The sequence below is a fragment of the Rhamphochromis sp. 'chilingali' genome (genome assembly GCF_963969265.1).
Source record: "Rhamphochromis sp. 'chilingali' genome assembly, chromosome: 2".
Classification (NCBI taxonomy): domain Eukaryota; kingdom Metazoa; phylum Chordata; class Actinopteri; order Cichliformes; family Cichlidae; genus Rhamphochromis; species Rhamphochromis sp. 'chilingali'.
The window spans coordinates 20,648,746-20,671,806 of record NC_137930.1 but is presented as its reverse complement, the minus strand read 5'-3'; the positions used below and the strand labels follow the sequence as shown (position 1 = coordinate 20,671,806).

The 23,061-nt window shown below is 40.3% G+C and overlaps 2 protein-coding genes across 2 annotated transcripts in view; one reads left to right on the top strand and one right to left on the bottom strand.

The window, feature by feature from the left end:
* shc3 (SHC (Src homology 2 domain containing) transforming protein 3) overlaps positions 1–9,648 on the top strand; it is a 21,193-nt gene extending 11,545 nt beyond the window's left edge. Inside the window, exons 5-13 of the mRNA XM_080862622.1 lie at positions 279–398; positions 1,880–1,933; positions 2,221–2,272; positions 2,351–2,480; positions 2,612–2,759; positions 4,192–4,276; positions 4,363–4,554; positions 6,628–6,947; positions 7,087–9,648. Of these exons, the coding sequence (XP_080718748.1) occupies positions 279–398; positions 1,880–1,933; positions 2,221–2,272; positions 2,351–2,480; positions 2,612–2,759; positions 4,192–4,276; positions 4,363–4,554; positions 6,628–6,947; positions 7,087–7,215 (1,230 nt within the window). The 3' untranslated portion in view covers positions 7,216–9,648. The remainder of the gene's footprint in view (positions 1–278; positions 399–1,879; positions 1,934–2,220; positions 2,273–2,350; positions 2,481–2,611; positions 2,760–4,191; positions 4,277–4,362; positions 4,555–6,627; positions 6,948–7,086) is intronic.
* A 372-nt stretch (positions 9,649–10,020) lies between these two features.
* Positions 10,021–13,014, bottom strand: s1pr3b (sphingosine-1-phosphate receptor 3b). The gene is made up of 2 exons (XM_080874559.1): positions 12,865–13,014; positions 10,021–12,448 (listed from the first exon to the last, which is right to left on the bottom strand). The coding sequence occupies exon 2, from the start codon at positions 12,374–12,376 to the stop codon at positions 11,243–11,245; it is 1,134 nt and encodes a 377-aa protein (XP_080730685.1). The 5' UTR covers positions 12,377–12,448; positions 12,865–13,014; the 3' UTR covers positions 10,021–11,242.
* Between the last annotated feature and the right edge of the window lie 10,047 nt (positions 13,015–23,061).

Genomic DNA, 23,061 nt, shown 5'->3' with positions numbered 1-23,061 from the left:
TTCAGTTATGCATCAGTGAACTATGTAAAGGAACTGTTTTATGTTTAAGAGAAAAAGCCAGCAGCTGGTTAGTGCACCTTTGCAGAAACAGTGGAAACTGCCCAAAGGAAACTAGTAGAGGTTTAAAAAAGTACCAGGATGCAAACAATTCCAGAGCCTTCATGTTTGTTGGGGAACTTCTAAGGTGCTCGTCTTCTGATTTTGTTACCTTCCAAGTCTCTATTCTAGGCTAAATCAGTTTTGTTTTATTTGTGTCTTATTGTGTCTGATCCTTACAGCCACCATCCAAAGCTCTGTCCAGTATTTTGGGGAAGAGCAATCTGCAGTTTGCCGGCATGTCCATCAACCTCAACATCTCCACAAGTAGCCTCAACCTGATGACCCCTGACTGCAAACAGGTCAGTCGGGATCTTTGTTAACAATTACAGAACATGTAGTAGAAATACATAATACTACTACCAATATTAAAACTGCTGCTTAAGACAATTACATCAAGGAAGTGAGTTGTTTTGTTTTTTTAAGAGTTTTAGAGTTTAAGAGGCAAACAGACAGGAAGAGACTAGCAGGAATGTGACAACCAGAGACCAATAAAAGTCAAGGCAGTATAATCCCTGGCCATGTACCTAGTTATAGTTATTCCAACTTTGAGGGGAGTGATTGATCCACCTAACACCTAATATAGCTACAAGGCTACAAATTATGTTGCAGTTTCCCTTAAATGCTAGAACACCCCTCTAATCTTTGATTTGATTGTTTGTAGTTTCTGATAGGAAAAAGCAAGATCCTAATACACCCTGGTACAAAAGGAAATAGAAGTATAGACAACCACAGAAAACTGCACTAAAAACAAACTAAAAGCCGAAGCCATGTGAAGCAATGGCATGTTGGAGTTCCCCTTGAATTGTTGCGTGGCCATGTAGTTCACCTACGATAAATATTTAGGAGAATGAATTGTATTGTATTGTATTGTTGTTGCACCTCATGAATACGAACATGTATGTGAAAGATGTCTTTTACAATCCAGACCTACAAGCTAGCAAAATTAGCAACAAGCGGGTGTTTGTAGGCTGCTGGACAGCCGATCCAAGCAACCACAAACCAACTTTTAATGAAGTTTGAATAAAGCATGAGCTTTAGAAACCCAACGAAAAACATCAAACTATGAGAGTTCGATATGGAAAAGGCAAGTTATTGTTAGGCAACACTGCAGTTAATTAGCTGCAGCATAAATCTGTTCAATGTAATCTATTTAAAAGAATATCCAGAGATTTAGTAAAAACAAAAATCTGCAGGCAAGAACACAGCATTGAGTCTAAAATAGCAGTTTAGCAGTTCCTAGAATATTTCCAAGGAAATACCTGTACAATAACACATTTTACACATGTCATGATTCAGACTGCAATGCCATGAAACTCAGGTTCTCTCCGGGTATCTGAACAAACAGCTGTTTCAACTGGCTGAACACAGTGGAAAGAGGGCTAAAGTTACCGACACCTTAATGAACTTGGAAACAGCTGGTGTAAAGACCAAAAAAAAACCCGACACTGGCACGTTGTGAAACATGCTTGAAACCTCAGAAATAACTGCATTTTATTTTTATTTTATTTAGCATTTTCACTGGAATGGCTCCATGGTATAGTGATTCTAACATTCACCTAACAAGTGAACGAAAGATAGGAGCATATTTTAGTTTTACTGCTAAGAAGTTTTAAGGGGATGAAGGGCAGCTTTTAAAGAATTATTTTTATAAAAGAACAGATGGTGAAATTCAAATTTTATCATTTCATCAGTACACATGAGAACATAGTGACTTCATGTATGCTTGTATGTATGCATTACCATGTGATAACACGTATGCACTGTATTTTCTTCTTGACAGATTATAGCCAACCATCACATGCAGTCCATTTCCTTTGCATCAGGTGGAGACCCTGTAAGTACTCAAATAACAGAATAGGATATAATTTTTAAAAAAATACTTGAAATTTGACTTTAAAAACACTACATTTTGTTAAAGATGTTTAAAAATTATCTTAATACAATTATAAGTGCTGTTTTAAGTACGGGCATGCTTTACACTGCCAATCAGATATTTTATTTTAATGGAATGTATTATAAAATTCTACACTATATCTTTCTAATTTTTATAATTCTGTTTGTTTTATTTTATTAGTTTTAATTATATCAGTGGTATTTTACAAGATGTATCATTCATTACAGGATACAACAGATTATGTTGCCTATGTAGCAAAGGACCCAGTTAACAGAAGAGGTGAGCATTCATTGATTAAACGCTCTGCAGACTTGCAGCGTCATGCTTATGAAAATGTGTTGCTGTGACTCTTGTCAGCGTGCCACATCTTGGAGTGCTCTGATGGACTAGCCCAGAACGTCATCAGTACCATCGGCCAGGCCTTTGACCTTCGCTTCCAGCAGTACCTGCAGTGTCCCTCAAGCAAGCTGTCGTCCACACATGACAGGTGAGATAAAAATAGCGCATCACAAAGTACCTGTTCACTAACACAAGAAAATATAGAAGGTGATAATTTTATCAAATACAGCACAGCAATGCAGTACAGTGTTAAGTTTCATGACTGAAGTGTTCATTCAGGGTATTAAACATGGAGGAGTTACCTTGGACGGAGGAAGAGGAGGAGTCAGCAGAGCACCCTTACTATAACAACATCCCCGGGAAGATGCCTCCCCCTGGAGGCTTCATTGACACCAGGCTGACCAATCAAAATGCAGATGGTTGCCAGGTACAGCTTAGTTTAACTTTGTGTTTCTTGTGTAAACAAACGTATACAAATTGATTGGCTATTTTTAATGTGTCATCCTGTGTCCTGATATATGGGGAAGAAATCAGAAGGATATAAACAATATTTTCAAATGATACAAAATAGTGTCACTTTTTTTCATTGATGTTGTTTGACAGTTTCTGTGATTATGGCACAATGCACACTCCATGACCAGAGATTCACCTCTTTTATATTCCTGTCATATTCCTTTCTAAGCATGTTTCCAGTATTCTATATTGTCAGTGTACCTAATGATAATACCTCTAAATTATAAGGTGTCTTAAAAACTGTAATCTCCAATAGTTTGGAAGCTTATTCTGGCAGCTCTAATGGTCATGCTCAGGACACTTAGTCTTGTTGGACCCACTGCAGTTACATTGGTGATTTTGTTTACACATAGCAGTTGTCTGATTTTAGCCTAAATTGCTGGGTGCCATTTAGACATTTTTCAAGATCTCAGTTAAATGGAAACTTGCCCAATGAGATCCTGCTGAAATCATGAATATACACTCACTGGTCACTTCATTAGTTACACCTTACTAGTACTTGGTTGAACCCCTTTTGCCTTTATTTGAAAAAAGTAAACTTAATGTCATATTCCAGAAACCAAGTTGCGATTGAGCTTTGTGATATGGAGCATTTTCCTGCTGGAAGCAGCCATCAGAAGAGGGCACACTGTGGGTATAAACGTGGTCAGCAATAACACTCAAGCAGAATGAGTAGTTTTTGGTATTAACGGCCCAAAATTTGGATAAAAATATCCCCAACATCCCCACCAACACCACTGTAGCTTCGACTTCCTGTTTTTAGTTCACAGGAGTGTCCACCAGTGTGGTCTTCTGCTGCTAGATGCTCTTCTGCCTACCTTGGCTATAATGAGTGTTACTGTTGCCTTTATATAAACCCGAGGCAGTCTGGGCATTCTCCTCTGACCTCTGACATCAACAAGGAATTTAATCCTGAGTAACTGCTGCTCGCTGGATATTTCCTTTTGTTTTTGGACTTTTCTCTGTAAACACTAGACATGTTTTTGTGGGAAAATCCCAGTAGACCAGCAGATTCTAAAAGACTCAGACTAACCTGATTGACACCAACTACTGTGCCATGTTCTGAGTCGATTAAATCACCTTTCTTCCCCATTCTGATGCTCAGTTTGAACTTCAGGAGATCTCCTGGACCATGTTTGCATGCCTAAATGTATTGAGTTGCTGCCATGTGATTGGCTGATTAGACATTTGCGTCAACAAGCGATTCAGCAGGTGTGGCTAATACAGTGTCCAGTGAGTATATATAAAAAGTAAACAATACTTAAAATAGTCTTAAACCTTATCAACACATCATCATTTATTTCAAAATAATCTTAAATATCCAGTGTTTTTCTGCATGTCATTAGATGGGTCCAGGATCTGTCGATCAGACATATTACCAAGGGCGGCAAAGCTGGGGAGATGAAAGAAAGACTTTCTTCATGCAACAGGGTAAGTACATCCACTATGCAAGATATTCAGTTCTGCAACATTTTATGCCTCCAAAAGTATAAATGATTGTTTTTTCAAATCTCTAGGATCATTTGATATAAGTGGACTCCCAGAGACTAAAGGTCAAGCACCAAATACAGAAGAAATGCCCACCTATGTGAACACCCAGCAGATCGATGCCCAGGTGCTCGCAGCTCTCCAGGCAGAGGCTGAAAATGTGACAAAGGGCATGGCAGCTGCAGCCAAAGAGAGCCCACAGAAGGACCTGTTTGATATGAGTAAGACTTCGTTACCTTGTATTAAAAAGTCAGTTCGTATTCAGATATTGGATATGGAAGTACTGTCTGATTTATTTTTATGGTAAACATAGTTTAACATTTGCCAGTACATTTTTATTTATTTTCACTTTTTATCTTTCATGACTTTGATGAAAATATAATTTAATGCTTGTATGATAAAGCAGTAGAAAGAAGCTGAATAGTATCTGTTGGCTTCCTTCAGAATAATACTGTAAGACGACTAGAATCAGAGTTCGTAATTATAGAGGTTTCCCAGATTTTGTTTCTCAGTGACTTAAGCTCGGCGTCATAATAACATCATGTCAGTATGAAGACAAAAGGATGACTGTGATAATGGCAGTGTGTGGTTGTCCCCTTCCTCCTTCTAACTTCAGCTTTAGCTTTGCTATTAATACACATGGAAGATCAAAGGCATACACATGAAGAAACCATGACACAAATTACATGTAAAGCATGAGCTGTGCAATTTAAATGTGAATGTTTCTTTTGGAAATTTTTAAATTCAGGCTTCAATGTCCACCTACTGTAGTTCTATAACAGTTAATCACATTTTAGTGAGTTCATGTTAATTGTTACCTTTTTTTTTTATCCAGGTAAAAGTCATTGAGATTAAAACCTATTTTCCAATAGAGACCTGGTCAAGAGGGCCAACAGATAACAATATAACAAGTAAAAACACAACAAAAACTAAAAAATAGCTGAAAAAATATATACATTGTTACTATTCTATTTCATAAATATTATATGTACAGTTTCTGAGCTGCTCCTCATCATCACAACAAATGACTGACTGACTCTGATTGGTTAAGTTATAGGTTGATACCTTTGTAGGCAGCTGACAGTCCAGCAGCCCTCTCTCTGTGACCCTGGCTTAGGACACCTTTCAAACCATCAGACACAAAACAGTGTCATCAGCATATCATCACATCAGTTTACATGCTATGGGAAACAGTACAGGCACATTCAGGGGATGTTTAGTATATTTGTCACATTTAAATGTTTCAGATCATCAAACCAATTTAACACTAGGCAAAGATAAATAAAGTAAATGCAAAAAATGCAGTTTCAAAGTGAGGATTTCTTTTATTAATACAATGGTATCCAAACCTACCTGGGCCTGTGTGGAAAAACTGCCCCCTAAACCTAATAACTGGTTGTGCCACTCTTGGCAGCAAGTACTGCAATCAGTTGTTTGTGATAACAGGCAATGAGTATATTACGTCACTGTGGAGGAATTGTGGCCTCTGCAGAATTGTTTGAAATCAGTCACACTGGAGAATTTTTGAGTATGAGCACCCTGTGTACGGTCAGCATCCCAATCAAATTTATGTCTGGATTTTCACTCCAAAACCTTCATTAACATTTTTGAGTCATTTGTGGCTAATGGCTCTCACTGTGAATTGCTGGAGTACCAAAGCCTACCAAAGCCTTAGAAATGGCTTTCTAGCTAGATTTTAAAGACTTTGTGTCTCAGCTGGTTCTTTAGATCATGATATGGTGCTTTTTGAGATTGTTTCGCTACCTACACTTTGTCAGGCAGGTTCTATTTAATTGATTTCTCAATAATCAGACCTGAGGATGGCTAGTGAAATTCATGTAGTTAATTCATGATTTAACAGTTATTCAAATAGACCAGGTAGGCTTAGATAGTTTTATCCCCTCAATAAATAAAATCATTGTTTAAAAACTGCAGTTTGGATTTACGTGTGTTATCTTTATATGATAATATACACAATATGCAAAAAACCAAAAGCTCAAGAAGGGGACAAATATTTTATCACAGCACGGCGGATGGAGTATATTTGGGGAATGAATACAGTATGTGTTTCTATTTTGAGGATCAACTCTGTTGAACTCTGAATTTAGAAAAATGAAGCTCATATATTGCAGTTATTGACAAAATCAACATTTGATTTGTCAAAGTCAAAAGGAAGAAACACATTTAGATTCCGTTTTTGTCTATTTGATAGTTATGCTGATTTCAATTTTTAATTTCCTCTACCTACTTTTCCTCTCTTAACTCACCTTTTGGCACTGTCCTCATCGTGCCAGAGCCCTTCGAAGATGCAATCCAGTCCCAGTCCCAGTCTCAGGGACAGGCCCAGTCCCAGGTATCCGGTCTTCACAAGGCAGCATCCGTGGACAACTCGAGCCCTCTGCTTGTGCGCTCTCTGGCCTTCCGGGCTCAGGAGGAGCTGGAGGGCCAAATGTGGTACCACGGTAAAATGAGTCGCCGCGATGCTGAAAAACTTCTGAAAAATGACGGGGACTTTCTCGTCCGTAAGAGCACTACCAACCCAGGGTCCTACGTACTGACAGGCATGCACAATGGAATTGCCAAACACCTGCTGCTGGTGGACCCTGAAGGCACGGTAAGACGGGTGAGGGGGGTATAGCAGGACACACGGAGCTTGATTCATTAACTCTTTTGTGAATGCATGAAAGTAAAAGCTGAAACTCTCATTAGACCAAAGCAGACTCTGAATATCTGTCTTCCTTTTTCTTTTTAAGGTACGGACAAAAGATCACATATTTGACAGCATTAGCCACCTTATTGGCCATCACCGTGACAACAACCTGCCGATTGTTTCAGCCGGGAGTGAACTGTGTCTCCTACAGCCTGTGGGAAGGAAACAGTGATGCTTGCGATGCCTGACCGATAATAGGAAGCGCTAAAGTGGCCTCTCACTACAGAGCTTGAAGATGAAACATGAGTCGATGCTTCAAGGCTCAGTTCGCTCAAAGAGTTATTGAGACAAACTGATCTGCAGTTACTTAACCGGAGACGCTGGAAGATGCAGGAGTTGTTAAAGATGAAAAAAAAAAACAATAGAGAACTGTTATTATTTTGTTGTGATGACTGAAATGCTATATTTTTGACAAGACTTAGGTGCATTTGGACACAATATCTCGATTTGGTGTTTTAAAAGATTAAGAAAAAGACTATTGTTCTTGTAGTTTAGACAAAGCGCAAATCAAACCTCAAAGAGGTATTAACAAGAGTATTTTAGAATAAAAATCTGAAACTTTCGTTTTGTCTGTCAAGCACAACCACATTTCTACAGGAACCGTCGGCTAAGAGGTTGAGGAAACGGAAACGCTCTTTATAACGAAATTACGTTCAGAAAAACGTCCTTTAATCTCACCAACAGCGTGACAGCTTATTTGATTAGTCACTATAAGAAAAACCTAGCTTTTATCGGGGTTTAGGCCTGAATGTGTTTTTTTTTCTTTTCTTTTCTTTTGCTTTGCAGTTGTCACAAATTGTTGGGTGGGGGGAGGGGGTGCAAACAGCCACCCTTTCACAGTGCTGTCAATGGCTTTAACGATAACGTTTTTTATGAAGTAGTTTCTCGTGTCACTGCAGTCGCATGACTTAAAATCAACCGTTCTCGTGGCCATGTTCGTAGACCTTGATACCCCTTTATTTGAAAGAGGTGCTTATGTATGCTGACACTGTAAAAAAATAAAAAAGACAAAAAATATATGCTTTTCAAACTATTTCCGAATTGGTTTTTCGCTGAATTATTTTAGGTGTGTAGTCGGTGATTAGTTTTGGGGCTTGCAATGGATATTCTCACATCTTTGATTCACATTTTCAGCTTTTTGTGAACCTTTAAAATCTTAAATATTATTATTACTATTATTATTTGAAGGATCTGAAACCAATAGCACAAAACAAAGTTAGGTCACTTAGTTCACGCGTGTCAGACGAGTGTCTTGCGTTTACGCCAAATGTTTTCGATCGTTTTCAGTTACTGTTAGCTTTTGATTTCTCAGTGTCGACATCTTATGATAAAAACAGTTTTGCCACAAGATGTCACCCTAGAGTTGGATAGTTACCCCTGTCAGTTGCATCTGCTTTGGATAACACTGCGTTTGAAAGGAAAATACAGCTTTTAAGCCAGTTTTTAACCATTAATTTTCAGTTTGCAATCCACTGTATGCTCTCATTCCTCTGGACAGTTTAGTATTTATGTTGTTTTTAAAAAGCCCATAGAAGTGGTACACAGCAGCACTGGAAACTGACTTTTTTTTTCTTTTATTTAATGCTTTTATCCTTACTAATGTCAGGACACCGATGGATACCAAATGAATGGGGCATTGTATCTGATATGCACTGGATCACTTCAGTTGAACCCAAATCAGCATGTGTTCAATGAGTTTGACAAGACAGATGCAATGTAATATAATGTGCCTGTGTTTTGCTGCAAGAGGGAGTGTACAGTACATGCATCTCACAACCCACAGCACTGGGGTCCTTATGAAAATGTAAAAAAACAACAACAACAACAAAACATCCACCACATCTGTTTTGGGTTAATGTGTTTGATTCATTGTGTCCCAATGGAGAAGGACACAAAGAGAATTTTGTCATTTACTTTTGCATTCTCCACTTCTTTGCGACATAATTTCATCAAATCAAATAACTCTGAAGAAAGAATAATGTGCTAAATTATTTAAAAGCACTCTGCTAATGTAAAAAAAAGAAGAAGCTTTTTTTCTAAAATCTGAATTTGTAGGAACACAAAATACCAAACAAACAAAGCGTATATCAAAAGCAACCGTACTCGAATCTCGCCGAGGATCAGCTTTGAGACTTAAAGAAATGACCAAACTCCTCACTGGGACAAAAACTAAGAACATGGCGTCTTTCCAGATTTCTGTTGATGAAAATGTGCCTTTTATTTGTACAATGTTTGTTTTTAATTTCTCCTTTCTCTCTTCCTTCAAAGTGCAATAGCTGATCTTCAATGGGGCATGCCTGTTCACTAGAGGTTGTGTTTTTGCCCTGCTGCGTGTTGCTGCTTGAGACTACTGTTCCCTCTCACTATCTGTCTCCCACCCTCCCTCCTTCCCTCTCTATTATATATTATAAATGTATCATTTCGAGATTCTAAATATAAATCTTTGTCAGAGGAAATCACACAGAAACTCACTATTTTGGGACAGGTATTTAAAAAAACTGGGGGGAAAAAGGAAATAAAAACATAGAGACAACAAGTCCAAATGATGTTTACAGATTTAATCTTTTGGTTGTATTAGTTAATCATTATTCTGTATGACTGTTGGCAATAAAACCGTGAATGTGTAGAATCGCTGTTGTTTCTCTGCTGTAATAGTTTCGGGTATTAATATTTCTGCTCATGAGTCACAGATTTCTTATCTAAAATGCGCAGGTGGTTTTAATTTACCCACATTCACATATACTTGACTTTGAGATGTGTTACTCTGGGTCATCCACAGTCCGCACTATTTATATTAGTTCCCATGACAAGCAAGAGTAAATAAGTTCCAGGTGCAGTCTGTGGATTGTCCACAGTGACTGGAAATTGGTTTTAGGAAATAGATGTTGTGAGCCACGGAAAACACAACTTAGTGTATATGCATTGTGTGTTCGATTGCCTCCAGAAATCGTTAAAACATACCGGTAACATTTTACATCTTTTTTTTCCTTTTCTTTTTTTTTGCATTTTCAGCCTTTATTAGATGGTGCAGCACAGGGAGTGGACAGGAAAGCAGGGAAAAGAGTTGTGGTAAGGACATGCAGAAAATGGTCTGGGTCAGACTCAGAGCCGAACCTTTGCAGCAGCCTTCAGCACTGAGTCACCTGTACAGCCAGGTGAGCTACAGCGACACCCATGCTTCTAAATCTTGACTAACAAAATCAAAAGCATGGCTAGATTACACAGTAAATACTTTTATTGGTGAACCAAGCCTTTATAAGTTCCTTTCATAAACAAAGCAGAGCTGCACTCTCTTGGCCACAAGGTGATTCTAATGAATTGTTACACAGTAAATTTAATAGTTTTCCATTTTAATTTACTGAGTGAAAGCAGATTTTTTTTTTTATCTAACATGAATATCTGCAATTTGTATTTCACATGCTGCATTCACGTGCCTCTTTACAGTCTTCAGCTTTCTAGCGTCATGCTTTTAAAGCTCAAAACAAATGCACACAAAGAACTGCTGTAGCTGCATAGAGAACATGCAGCAGTACTGAGTAAGACCAGCAGATGGAGCCCTTGTATCACGAACGCTTTCATTTTGAGCACAATGCTACTGATATAATACAAAAAAACGCACCTGTTTGTTTCTTCACAATGAGTAACTCTTGCCTTGGTTATTATACAATGCAGATTACAGTAACTGCCCAGCATACCGTAGGATTACTGAGTAAATACAAACTACGTCGATTAATAAATACCTTCAGCTGTGTGCCATTGCAATAATAATAGTCTACAATCATTCTTCATTACATTGGTTTTTGCAGTGATATAATTGCACTTATTTCGTAACTGCGGGTAAGTTTTCACTTCTAATTTATCATAGGAGCTCACAGCTGCAACTACAGAGGTAAAAGTCCTTTCTGTTGAGGGTAAGAGCACCAGTCATCTGTGGAAGTGACTGTTATCCAGCAAAAAAACCCAACAACAAAAAAAGGACAATGTGACTCCAAACTCTTGAGCACTGGAGGCTGGACTTGAAAGAGCCATACATTACAGATGTTGAACATATAGCAAAAAGAAACCACTGCCCTGCAGCTAATGTCAGAAGTCTACCCTTCATTTAAAGAAACACTTTTTTTGGGAACAATGCTCTCCGTTGTGACCACTGCACAAACCCTTAAGCTCAGAGTATTATTGTAAATTACTCCTGTCTCCTTTTAATCTTCTCTGTCACTCGCAGCCTCAGCAGTACCTCTGCTTGCTCCAGCCACCACTGAAACCTTTCCGTGGCCCCTGTCTGACTCCTGTCCTCTCTCCGGCTCTGACTGCCTGGAGCCCTGCTGGTTCTGGCTGCTCCACGACTTGCTCCTGCTGCGGCTGGGCTCTAGGGACTGTCTGTTTCCGCTTCCGTTCACAGACGCCTTCGCCCTGTAGCAAAAGCCGCAAACCAGACCCAGGAAAGCTCGCCTCATCTCGCGGCTGGCCAGAGTGTAGATGACTGGGTTCATCGCGGAGTTGAGCACCGCCAGCCCAATGAACCAGTGGGCTTCGTAAAGAATGGGGGACCTCTGCTCGGACGCTACATCCACCAGGAGCAGGACAAAGAGGGGAGTCCAGCAAGCGATGAAAACTCCAACTACAATGATGACAGTGCGCAGTAGGGACATGGCGTGCTCTGAACTGCTGTGCTTGCTCACCTTTCGGCTACTGGACTTGACCAAGATGTAGATGCGGGCATACAGGATGGCTATGGCTGAGAGCAAAAGTATGAAAACCGTGATGCAGAAAGCAACATATTTCTTGGTGTAAAGAGGGAGGATTGTAGAGCAATCAGGGAGGTTATTCAGGCAGTTCCAGCCCAGAATAGGCAAAGCTCCAAGAGATATAGCAATCAGCCAGCAGGTCCCTATGAGCAGAAATACCCTGTAGTTCTTGTTCGCATCATAAGGCCTCATTTTGATCATAGTAAGGTGTCTCTCTATAGCAATAGCCAGGAGACTGAAAATGGAGGCTCCAAGTGCTACAAACATGCTCCCCTCTCTCACAAACCAGAGAGCAGGTGAGAGCTGCAGGGTCTTCTCTCCAGACAGGAGCAGGTTGACCAGGTAAGCGACTCCAGCCAGCAGGTCGCACATTGCCAGGTTAGCGATGAAGAAGTACATGCGGTTGTGGAACCTGTGGTTCCTCCATATGGCTACAAGCACTGTGAGGTTCTCCAAGACGATGAAGCTGCAAACGATGAGGAAAACTACGGTTTTGGTGTCCACAGTGCCGGGGCTCGCGCCACTGCTTGGTCGGTTGGCCAGCTTTCCTGTGTAGTTGTAGTGGAGCTGGATCTGAGAGTTGATCATTGTCCAAAGAATACCAGCAGCCGACACTGGAGGTCAGACTCGAGCAGGGAGCGCGGTGTCCACTGTGTTCAACTGCAGGAGTAGATTGAGCGTTATTTTAGAGAGCAGCCAATTTACAGATCATCATGCTGCCATCATTGTCCTTGTGCGGTTTGTTTGATTAAATTCCACTAATTATAGAAACAAAAGGTTATTCACCAGAAACACACTCGCTATTGTAAAAAACACCTTGAAATAAACTCTGATGTCGCTTTCCCCCCTCTCCTTTGAAACAGAGAAGTCTTGGAAATCGAAGCCGCTCATTTGAAAACACCTAATTATGCATAAAATTAGCATATTTCTGGCACAGTCGTCACGTGTAAATTATCGACGGATTTCAGCAAATAGCGGCAGTTTAATTACTGAGTGGTTTTTTTGTTTTTGTTTTTTTTGCAGCTTCAAGCTGTCTAAATCTCCGAGAAAGAACCAGCAGCTTTAAAACAACTTACCTCTGGATGCTCGCAGTTCGCTTTGTTTTTAAAGTCAATCCCGCACTTTTGGACGCACATTTCATCGCAGTCGATTATCTGAGTTCCTTTCTTTTCTGTTGAACTTTAAGTCTTTCTTCGTTGTTCGGCAGAAGAGAGCAGCTCCTCATCTTTTTTCTTTTTTTTTCACTGAGCTCTGGTCGGTCGGCTGGTAGTCACACCCCTCCCTCCCCTCCTTCAGCCCGGACTGCGAGCGCAGGGAGGCTGCTCTAGGGGGTCAGAAGCGCATCACCGACAGGAGGTATGTTTGTGGACACGAGATGCAAAGATTCATTCTCACACGTTGTCCTCTGCTATGTTCGTTATAGCACTCACAACAAAACACTTACTTAGGGTTTTATTAACTGTGGAACCAAAGGTGCAAACCTACTTGTTTTTATCGTTTGCCTGCGCACCAAAGTGCTTTGGGTTTGTTTGTTTGTTTGTTTGTTTGTTTAAAGAGCTTTGGTAGCGTTGCTAGCTCACTAGGTAACAACAGTGACTCTTAATGTGAGCAGAAATGTTAAATATATATCTTTGGGCTACTTAAAACTCTGATAGGACTGTAATGCCTTATTTCACGTGAGTCCAATGTTTAAATTGAGTGGTTAAATTTAGGTTGAGTGGAGGTTCTGACCTGGTTCAGGTAATGATGAATCCCAGTGGGAAGTCAGCAGTCTGGTAATATTTTTTTTAAACTACAAATAATAAATGATAAGTATCGAAAGAAAAATCTAAATGCTAGCCACAACAACTGAAATTAAATCACTGATAAAACCTGTGAACAGAATGCAAATCACTACTTTTTATTTGACATGGACCCAAAGGAGAGAGCGGTGCTGTAAGAGTGTATGACTGCTGCCCATCCTTTGTTCTGGTCATTCTCTTGTGACCTCACATCCAGGAAGGATGGGCAGGGCTGGCAGTAAAGAGTCTGAGAGGCAGACTGACAGATAATAACTCCTTAAAACAGATGTGACAAAGCGCTTTGAGGAGATTCTTAAGACTTCCCTGACTGTAACGAAACACAGTGAACCAAGTAGGACTAAAACACAAAGCTCCATTTTCAAACAAAAGTCCGCAGCTCGAGCCCAGAATAACTGAGTCACTGCTTCCACTGCTAGGAACCTTATTGCTTTGCTTGATACGGTGCCACACATCTAGCTTTTTGCAATTTTCCCCCCAAACCAAGCACATACTGTACTGTGTCTCAGACCAAATCATTAAATAGTCAATATCTTGGAGTGTCTGTGGCTATTAACCCAGAAGAATGCTTTGTGTGGTTAAATAAACAGCTGCGGTCTGGCACCGGTCCATTAGCATTGTTACAGTCACAATTCTCAGTCATTTCCTGCAGGTCACACACTGTGCCAGCAGCAATGGGGAAAATTTCAGGGAAAAAGCCAAATAGTTACTCCGGACCCACAGTAAATCTGGGACCAATCACGGAGTGGGTGTATGTAAAAGGCAGCTGGATTAACAGACTGGGAGCATGGTCGGAAAAACCTTGGGTTTTTCAGCAAACTGCAGTGATGTGGGGCTCACATCTGCATTTACATAAACGTAGTTCCAAATATGAAACCATCAGCAAGTACTAACCCATAATATGTGGTCAGAGTGAGTCTATGTTTATGTGTATTCATAGCCTACAGAAGAGGAGCATGGGTGGAAGTGGGGGGCTTTTCACTTTTTCAAGACCACCCTCACTAAATTGTTCCTTTGCAGACGTCTTTGGTTCAAACCGGGCTGAATCGTTCTGTGTGCAGGACACTAATTTAACAAGTGGTGTGTGTAGCTTCCACTCTTTATGATCTGATGTTTTACAACTACCCTAAATCATCAATGCACCATGTGTGTTATGTGCAATTTCCTGCTATTATAATGCCATATTATTTAAGTATAACCTACAAGCTGCAACCCATCATTTGAAAGTACTGTACAGTATAACCTTGCTTCCCTCAGAGTAGCTGGCCTCACAGATGGTAAGACCATTCCTCGGGGAAACTTTCCACTGCTAAGCTACAGTTGGCCCCGGACTTTTTAAAGTATATAGTGTTATGTGACATGGCGGTCAATATTAACATAATTTCTTTAGGTAAAAGCTGCACAATGTTGAAGTACTCTAAAGGTTATTGACTTAGCAATCTCTATTTTAGTGCATTAATATCTATTACATTATTCGCTTATAGAGAGACCTTGCCATATAACATCAGTTTAATGTTGCAGCCTGTACTGCTTTACATATATCTAGATATTTTTGGCCTGCAGTATAATAAAGCATGCATCAAATTTTTGATGTGTCTATTTTTCTTAAATAGCTTTGCACAAGGTCAACTTGCTCTCTATAGATATATAGAACATTTAACTAATAATATAACTTGACTCGAGACCCAAACCTATAAAGATATCCATTATTCATGCTATAGTAATGCTATACAAAAAGAAAGTACACTTACAAATACCTATTTGGATAACATATCCCAGAGACATTCATAATTGATTATAATGCTTTGTTCTGACTGCTAACATAATAGCCTCTCATTCAAACAGGAGAACTAGTGGTTACATGAAAATGGCCGGATAGAATAAAGATAAGGGCCCTTTGCTATAGTACCATGGGCACATTACAAAATCTATTTGGCTGAAATCCCTGTAGCCATCACTCTGCCAGGGTTTTGCCTTGTTCAAGCTTTCAACCTTTCATTAGAGTGCAAGAGCTGGGGTCAGATTCATGGGCAGTGGGCACATCCATGTGCAATTACATGAAGACGCTGCCTTTAATTTCACCCTCACCATTTTGAGACAAAAAAACACACCCCGTGAGTCTGAGCTGCAAATCTGAGGCGGACAGTCCCCTCCTGCCCTGTGGGTTTGTGGCGGCAGTATTTCTAGGCATGGCGGTCTCTTAACAGAACAAGGCCTCGGAGAGGTTTCTGGGGCATAATTTCAGCTGTGGCACAGTTTAGTCTAGTCTGCCAACATAGGAAGGCCACACAGACAGAAATAGGTCTTTAGTTCTGTCATTTCCTTTGGCTGCAGGGATATTTAGTGCTCTTACCTTCTTTAACTGTTAAGTGCAGCACTTTTAATTTTCTATTTCATTTGTTTCCAGCTGTGAGAGTAATCTGATGGTTATGATTTTTGAGATTCTGCCAATGGAACTGACTTCAGTGATAGTACAGTGAGTCCTCAATATACTACCCAGTGCCAGACTGACTGACATTACTTTACAAGCATAAAATACAGTGACTCTGAATGTGCAAAAATAAAAGCCTCAAAACCCTAGAAGTCACAATTTTCAGAGGCACAGTGCTGTGGAAGCACCCTGTGGTAATTAACATGGTTCATGGCAAAGGTTACTGGAAGTTTTGTTTCATTCAGACACACACATTGTTTCCACTTTCATGTATCTTCTGCTTTTAGCTGCTCCAAATGTGAATAAAGGAACATGCATAAAGGAACAAAATACCTGAACTACAGTTCAGTACATAATAGCCAGTAAATGATCTAAAGCCATAGCATGTCATTATCAGATCAGTCTAGTAGTCCCCCCATCCATTTTCTTCTTACCCAATTCAGAGGCCCAAGGCGGCTGGAACCCAGCTATATACACAGGCCCTGTACACACTCTGGATAGGGTCACTTGTCCATGACAGGGCCGACACAGAGAGATGAACAATAATTTATTCATTCACTTTGGACAGCGTAAGAAAGCCACAATACCTGGCGGGATTTAAGGCAAAACAATACAAACTTCACACAAAAAGACCTCAGTCAGCTGGCAGATTCATACCCAGAATCTTTTCCGTTCATGGTTGCATTCACGGTTGTTAATTTTTCTCAAAGCTCTTTTACTGATGATATAAGAGCTTGGTCATTCATTACAATCAGAAGTTCAGCTGACCTCATCCTTTGGCACTTAAGATTGGTTAACCTAGACCCAACCAACTGAAGCAACTCAGATTATACCACTGCCACCACAGGCATCAGTAATCTTTGGTATATCATCCGCCTGCTTTCTTAACTTAATGCACACATGCCTCTAGATCAAGGTAAATCTGGACTCATCAGATCTTATTGTTTTCATTTCAAGTAACCTTTATTGCAAAGCTATTTATTGCATTCCAAATATTTTTATCTCCTTTTTTTAAAATACTGTCCCTTTAAGAAAAAATGTTGTCTTGGGTCTTACACTTTTCAGCACGCCACACACCCAAGTAAAAGTATGTGGCCACGTCATACGTGTCTCTTACAAGTCTCGTGTCGAAGCATTGATTTTAGCATGTCTTAGTTTTTTTGTTTCCAGAATTGATTGTGCTTAGTCGATGCACATGTCCGCAAATGCACATGTCCGCAAATGCACATGTCCACTATAAGCTCTCTAGTGCTACTTTCGTTTTTTAGAATGAGGAAAAACCATAACCCTGACCTGACCCTAACACTCTTTTATCAGCTCTATCATCTGTGGTGCTGACAGCAGTTTTTATTGTAAGTTATTAGTTAATCTATTCATTACTGTGAAAAAGTCTTGAGATGCTACTCATTTGTTTATATTTTGCTTACGAGAAGCCAGACTAGAGCCAGATCTTTTTTAACCCTTTAAGACCTACCATAGAACCAAGTCCGCCAGAGCTTATCTTTATATTTTTATGTGCTGTAGTGCCATTTTTGGGAGCATTTCAAGTTGTTATACATCAATACAACCGTTATAGCCCAAATTTTAATAATATGTATGCATTAAGTCCATAATAACTACATAAATTGCAAAAAAGTGCAATAAACTACAAAAAAATTGAAAATTTTTTTGTTTTGTTTTTTACATAAATTTCTAGTTAGAGAAATTTCAGAGGTTTATCCCTCAAAACTGTAAATACAAAAAAGTTGCACAAAATAGTTTCCAACAACAGGAAATGCATTTTGAGTGTCTTCATAGTTTTTGAGATACACCAATTTTTATGTCCTGCAGGAAAAACAAAAATAAATATTATAATGGTAATTTGCAAAAAGACAAAAACAAAACTAATTTCCAAAAACTATTTCCAGCAGTGTAATTTTAGTTCTAAGCATCCCAGAAACTATTCAGAAAAGCATGAAGTCAAACATGAATTAAAAACACTAGTATAGGCTTATAAGGCCCCGAAGGTAAAAAACTACATTTTCCGCGAAATTACGTCACTTCCAGTTTCGAGCAGGTAATGGCGGATATGTGATAGTTCGCACTGACGTCTATTCCAACGTAGGAAGTGTTATGAACAGCTGATTGGATCGGCAAAGCGTGTTTCTGGAATATTATGTTTTTCTTGCTGCAAATGCTTTTTATACAGTTTTTGCAAAGCCATATGTGGAAGAAAACTGTGACTTAGGACAAGCTGATGGCTTAAGATGTAAGTACAACTCCTCCGGTTTCATATGCAAAAAAAATTATTGCGCTAGCTTACGTGGTTCCGGTTCTACAGGGATTTAAAAATAGTTACGCAAAACGGAGCATGCCCGCTCCGACCAGCTTTAAAGGGTTAAATGGTCTTAAGCCATAATTCTCCAGGCTTTCTAAAGGTCTATAAAGTTTGTTATTTGTTTGTTTTTTTGTTTGTTTTTTGCTTGTTTTTTGTTTTTATCATTTGTTTGTTAAGCCACTTAACACTGACCTAAGATAAAAATCAGCTAACTCAAGGGATGAGTCAGTGTGTCTACACATAACAGGCAAAGCTGAGCAAAGAAACTATTTTGCATTGTATCTTTAGACTGTCATGAAAACACATAATTTGTTGAAATGTCTTTAGTTGAGTCTATGAAAAACGCCAAAGTTAACACAGTTTGACAGTCATAAAATAGTATTTTTGAACCGACAAGGTGATTTGCAAAGAGCTATTAGCACAAAACTTGGTGTGTCTTTGCCTGCGTGGTGTAAAGTGCATCCTTAAAAAATCTGAGGAAATTTTGATAGTTGGGATACAGATTTGACTTCTGCGACTGCTTTTATGTGGGTTAAATTAGCTGTGTCACCAGGTTCAGGGACACTTTTTATACCTTCAATGTCAAGAAGCTGAGATTCCCCAACAGGTGAAATGAGGGGTACTGGAATCTCACTATCCTTCCGAGAAGATTCACTTTCATCACCTCCCGTTCTTCCTGGCTCTTCAAGGTCAAAAAGGCTGACCTGAGGTGAGCTTGCTGCTGGGGGCTCCTCCCCTGCCTCTATCGGCATTTCCACCTCAGTTTCATCTGAAACTGCTTCGGGAACGACACCTTTGGTAAGAGGGATCACGCTGTCAGTAATGCGCTGCTCTAATGCAATGTCGGGTGACATGGGATCAACCTCAGGCATTATGGTGGAGGCAGCTGGATACAAAAGTACCACACTTAAAGGATACACTTCATTATTGTCTGATATGGCATCATCAAAATGCTCTGTTACATAACCTGGGTTTTGATGGGTTTTTGGCCTTCGCACTGCTGGTGGTGCTGGGGTTTCAGGAGCACTCACGGACAGAAACCCACAGGGCAACAGGAGGTCCCTGTATAAAGTGCACAGAGGACCATCTCTAGCCTTAGGAGGCACTATATATACGGGAAGGTCACTAGCACATGACACAACCACGTAGACATCTGCCTCCCATTTGTCTGCTAGCTTGTGCTTTCCTCTCAGTCTCACATTTCAAATTAGCACTCGAGCTCCTGGTTCAAAGCTAGACCCAGTAACCCTCTGGTCGAACCTTTTGTTGCGCTCGGCAGATTTCTTAGCATTTCTGCTCAAAAGCTCATAACTCTCTTTCAGGCGGTTTGTCAGGCCTTGCACATATTGTGTATGAGACAGTGGCAGAGCATCAACAGGAAGCCCGAAAGCTAAATCCACAGGGGGTCTTGGTTGTCTCCCGAACACAAGTTCATAAGGTGCAAATCCTGTGACTTCATGCTTTGTGCAGTTGTATGGATGCACAAGAGGCTTACCATAGTCTCTCCAATGAGACATGTCCTTGTTATTTAGAGTGCCCAACATCTGTGGCAGTGTTCAGTTAAAGCGCTCCACAGGGTTACCCCTTGGCTGGTATGGGGTTGTCTGCGACTTCCGGATCCCTGCCATTTCACACAACTCTTTGATGGTATGGGACTCAAAATCGGGGCCCTGACCACTATGGAGTTTCTCAGGGAACCCATAATGTGATATGAAATGTTCCCAAAGACACTCAGCCATGGTACTCGCCTTTTGTTTCAGTGTCGGTATTGCGAGGGCATGCTTAGTAAAATGGTCCGTTATTACTAGTATGTCCTTGGTATTACTTTGATCTGGTTGTATGCTCAGAAAGTCCATGCAGACTAATTCCAATGGCCTGGTGGTCTCTATTGAAACCATTGCGGCTGCTCTCACTGGTGGAGTTTTTCTTTTCACACAACGATCACAAGTATTAATCTTTTCTTCAACCACTGAGGACATTTTAGGCCAATAAAATCTAGCTGTCATTAGATCAAGGGTGCGTTCAATACCAAGATGGCCTATGTTGTCGTGCACACGTTCAAGTACCATGTCTTGCAATTCTCTTGGTAGGACAAGTTGATGATCACTGCCATCACGCCCTGCCTCTTACGAAAGAAGACTTTATTTTTGAGCTCCAGCTGGTTCCATTCTCTCAACAAGAGTCCATACTCAGGGAGCTCTTTTCTCACTTGAGGTGGAGGTGCCTCACCGCTTTGCAACTGAGTGATTATTTCTCTGATGCTTGGGTCTGCAACATCGGTCGGTTTCATTATTGACTATCACAGCCAATGTGCTCACACGCAGGCAATGTGACTAAACAATTCGCTATCAACAGGCCACCAGGCATGGAAGCGGTTGTTGGATGTGCTACCAAGGCCCACTTTTCATTAAAGAAGCTTCCAACAAGGGCTACCCCTTCTAATGCAACAGTTTGTCCAGCAGGAATCGTCTCCGGCTTCTCCCCAGAGAGTTTTACTTCGCCCAGTTTGCCATTTGGTTGTTGTCTGTGCCTAAGCTCCAAGACTTTGAGGACTGCATAGTAGCCATTCTGGATAGGTAGGCCAAATTCATTAATGTGAGCAGCAACATTTGAGTACAACACATCCAGAGTGTTGGTGCCAATAAGGATTTGCTCTTGGGCAAGGGCCAATGTAGGAATCTCAATCTCCTCTCCTACAAACTCTTTGGGAAAAGTGATATCTATTTCCACATAGCCAAAATATGGAACTTCCTGTCCATTAGCTCCTTCAACCTCCAACAAATCATCCAATGATTTAATTTCTTGGTCCTTTAGGTTGCTCTCATAGAAGGACAACAGGATCGTTGTAACTTGAGATTCAGAGTCGAAAAGCCAGTTGACTCTTTTCTCAGCAACACACACTTCAGCAGTGCATTTGCTTCCAACCAAACTCTGTGGCAGCCCACTTGGCTGACCTTCTGGCTGTCTTTTGCCTTTTTGCTTGGAGGTAAAGGGACTAGTGTTAGACTCAACTCCTGTCTGTCCCGCAACAGGAGTTGACAGGAGTTGACAGGAGTTTCTGTCAGTTTAAATGGTGTGTGTCCACAGAGCCATTCTGTGCACCCACACCATTTAAGTCGTGCTGTTTTCTTTGAAATTGCTTCCTTTTTGTTGCTACCAGCCCGGGGTTTGCCTCATTACTGCATCTCGAGGCTACGTGGCCATCCTCTCCACACCGAAAGCAGTACCATGGGCGTGGCCTGGGAGGTGGCTGATGCTCTGGAACAGGCACTGGCAACGGCTGCTGATGAGCAGGATTTGTCTGCACAGTTACCGTTGCACTTGGGTTTGCCCTTTTACTTCTGCTTTTCTTTTGGGGGATTAAATGAGCAATTTGAGCCGGTAACTCTGTGATTTGTTTCTTCAGAACATTGGTTTCTGCTGCAGCCTTAGACTCAGAGAAGCACAGGCAGTTTGGAGTTGGGACCAAACATGCTGTTTGGGTGGGGTTGGCTGTTGTCTGGAGGCACCAAGGTGCTTTTTCTTATGTACTGCCTTGTTAGTATGCTTGTCTACCTCAGTACGTAGCAGGAGTAGTAATTCAGCAAAGGAAGGAAGGAGAGTTTTGAACCTTTTGTTCTGGAGCTCTGCTAATAAAGAGTTATCCCAGCAGCCTCTACAAAACTGCTTGGCAAAAGAAGCTGAAATGACTTCCCTGTTAACTTAGCAATGGTTTGCAACTCAGATATCTAACTCTCAGTAACACTGTGGCTAACCGCAGGTGTATATGACCTAGCAAGTGCACGTACGTGGAAAGTCACATCAGGCCGTGTGGGGCTTTTGTGGTCAAATGGCAACAAGGGAGCAAGTGTTTGCAATGCAGTACCAAAAGTGAACTCAACAATTGCATTGTTATGGAACTCTGAGTTTGATTCATCTATACACAGGACCATGACTGTCTAAATAGCTCTGGATTCATTGTCCACCTCAGTCCAGGTTAACCCTCCAATCATAAAAGAGTTGGGGATTTTTACTAGCTCACATGTCACTACTTCCATGTCACCAATTTAATAAATTACTGGTATGACGATAAAAGATAAGAATTTCACCCAAAATGATAAAAAATGAAAGCAGAACGTCTGCAAGTCTGCCCCTTGCTTGTGGCTGGCTCGCCAATTATCTGTAACACCCCTTTTGATAGTTAGGATACAGATTTGAATGTTTACCTGGGTGCTGGGCCAATAGCTAAGGTTCGACTGCAGAGCAAAGTGAATGACTAATGAAATGCTCAGAAAACTTGGTTTGATGAACTTGTATTCACAAATGAATAATCACCAGTGTTGGACAAGTTACTTTGAAAAAGTAATTAATTATAGTTACTAGTTACTTCTTCAAAAAAGTAACTGAGTACAAGATTCTAAAAGTAATTAATTACTTGAAAAGTAACTATTGCGTTACTTTAAAAAAATGTTTAATCCTCTGGGGTCCAGGGTATAATTGGCCATTTTAACTACTTTTGATTTGACCTCTATATTTCACCTTTAAAAACTGTTTACTTTGCCTTGTTTGGTATCATTCTTTTTCAGCACAACCTCACGTGTCTGAATTTACAGTTATGTTTTGATATTGATATTGATATTGATATACCTTTATTAGTCCCACAAGGGGAAATTTCATTTTTCATTTTGACATAATGTATTAACACAATTGATCTAAAATCAGACAAAAAACATAGTAGAAAAAGTTA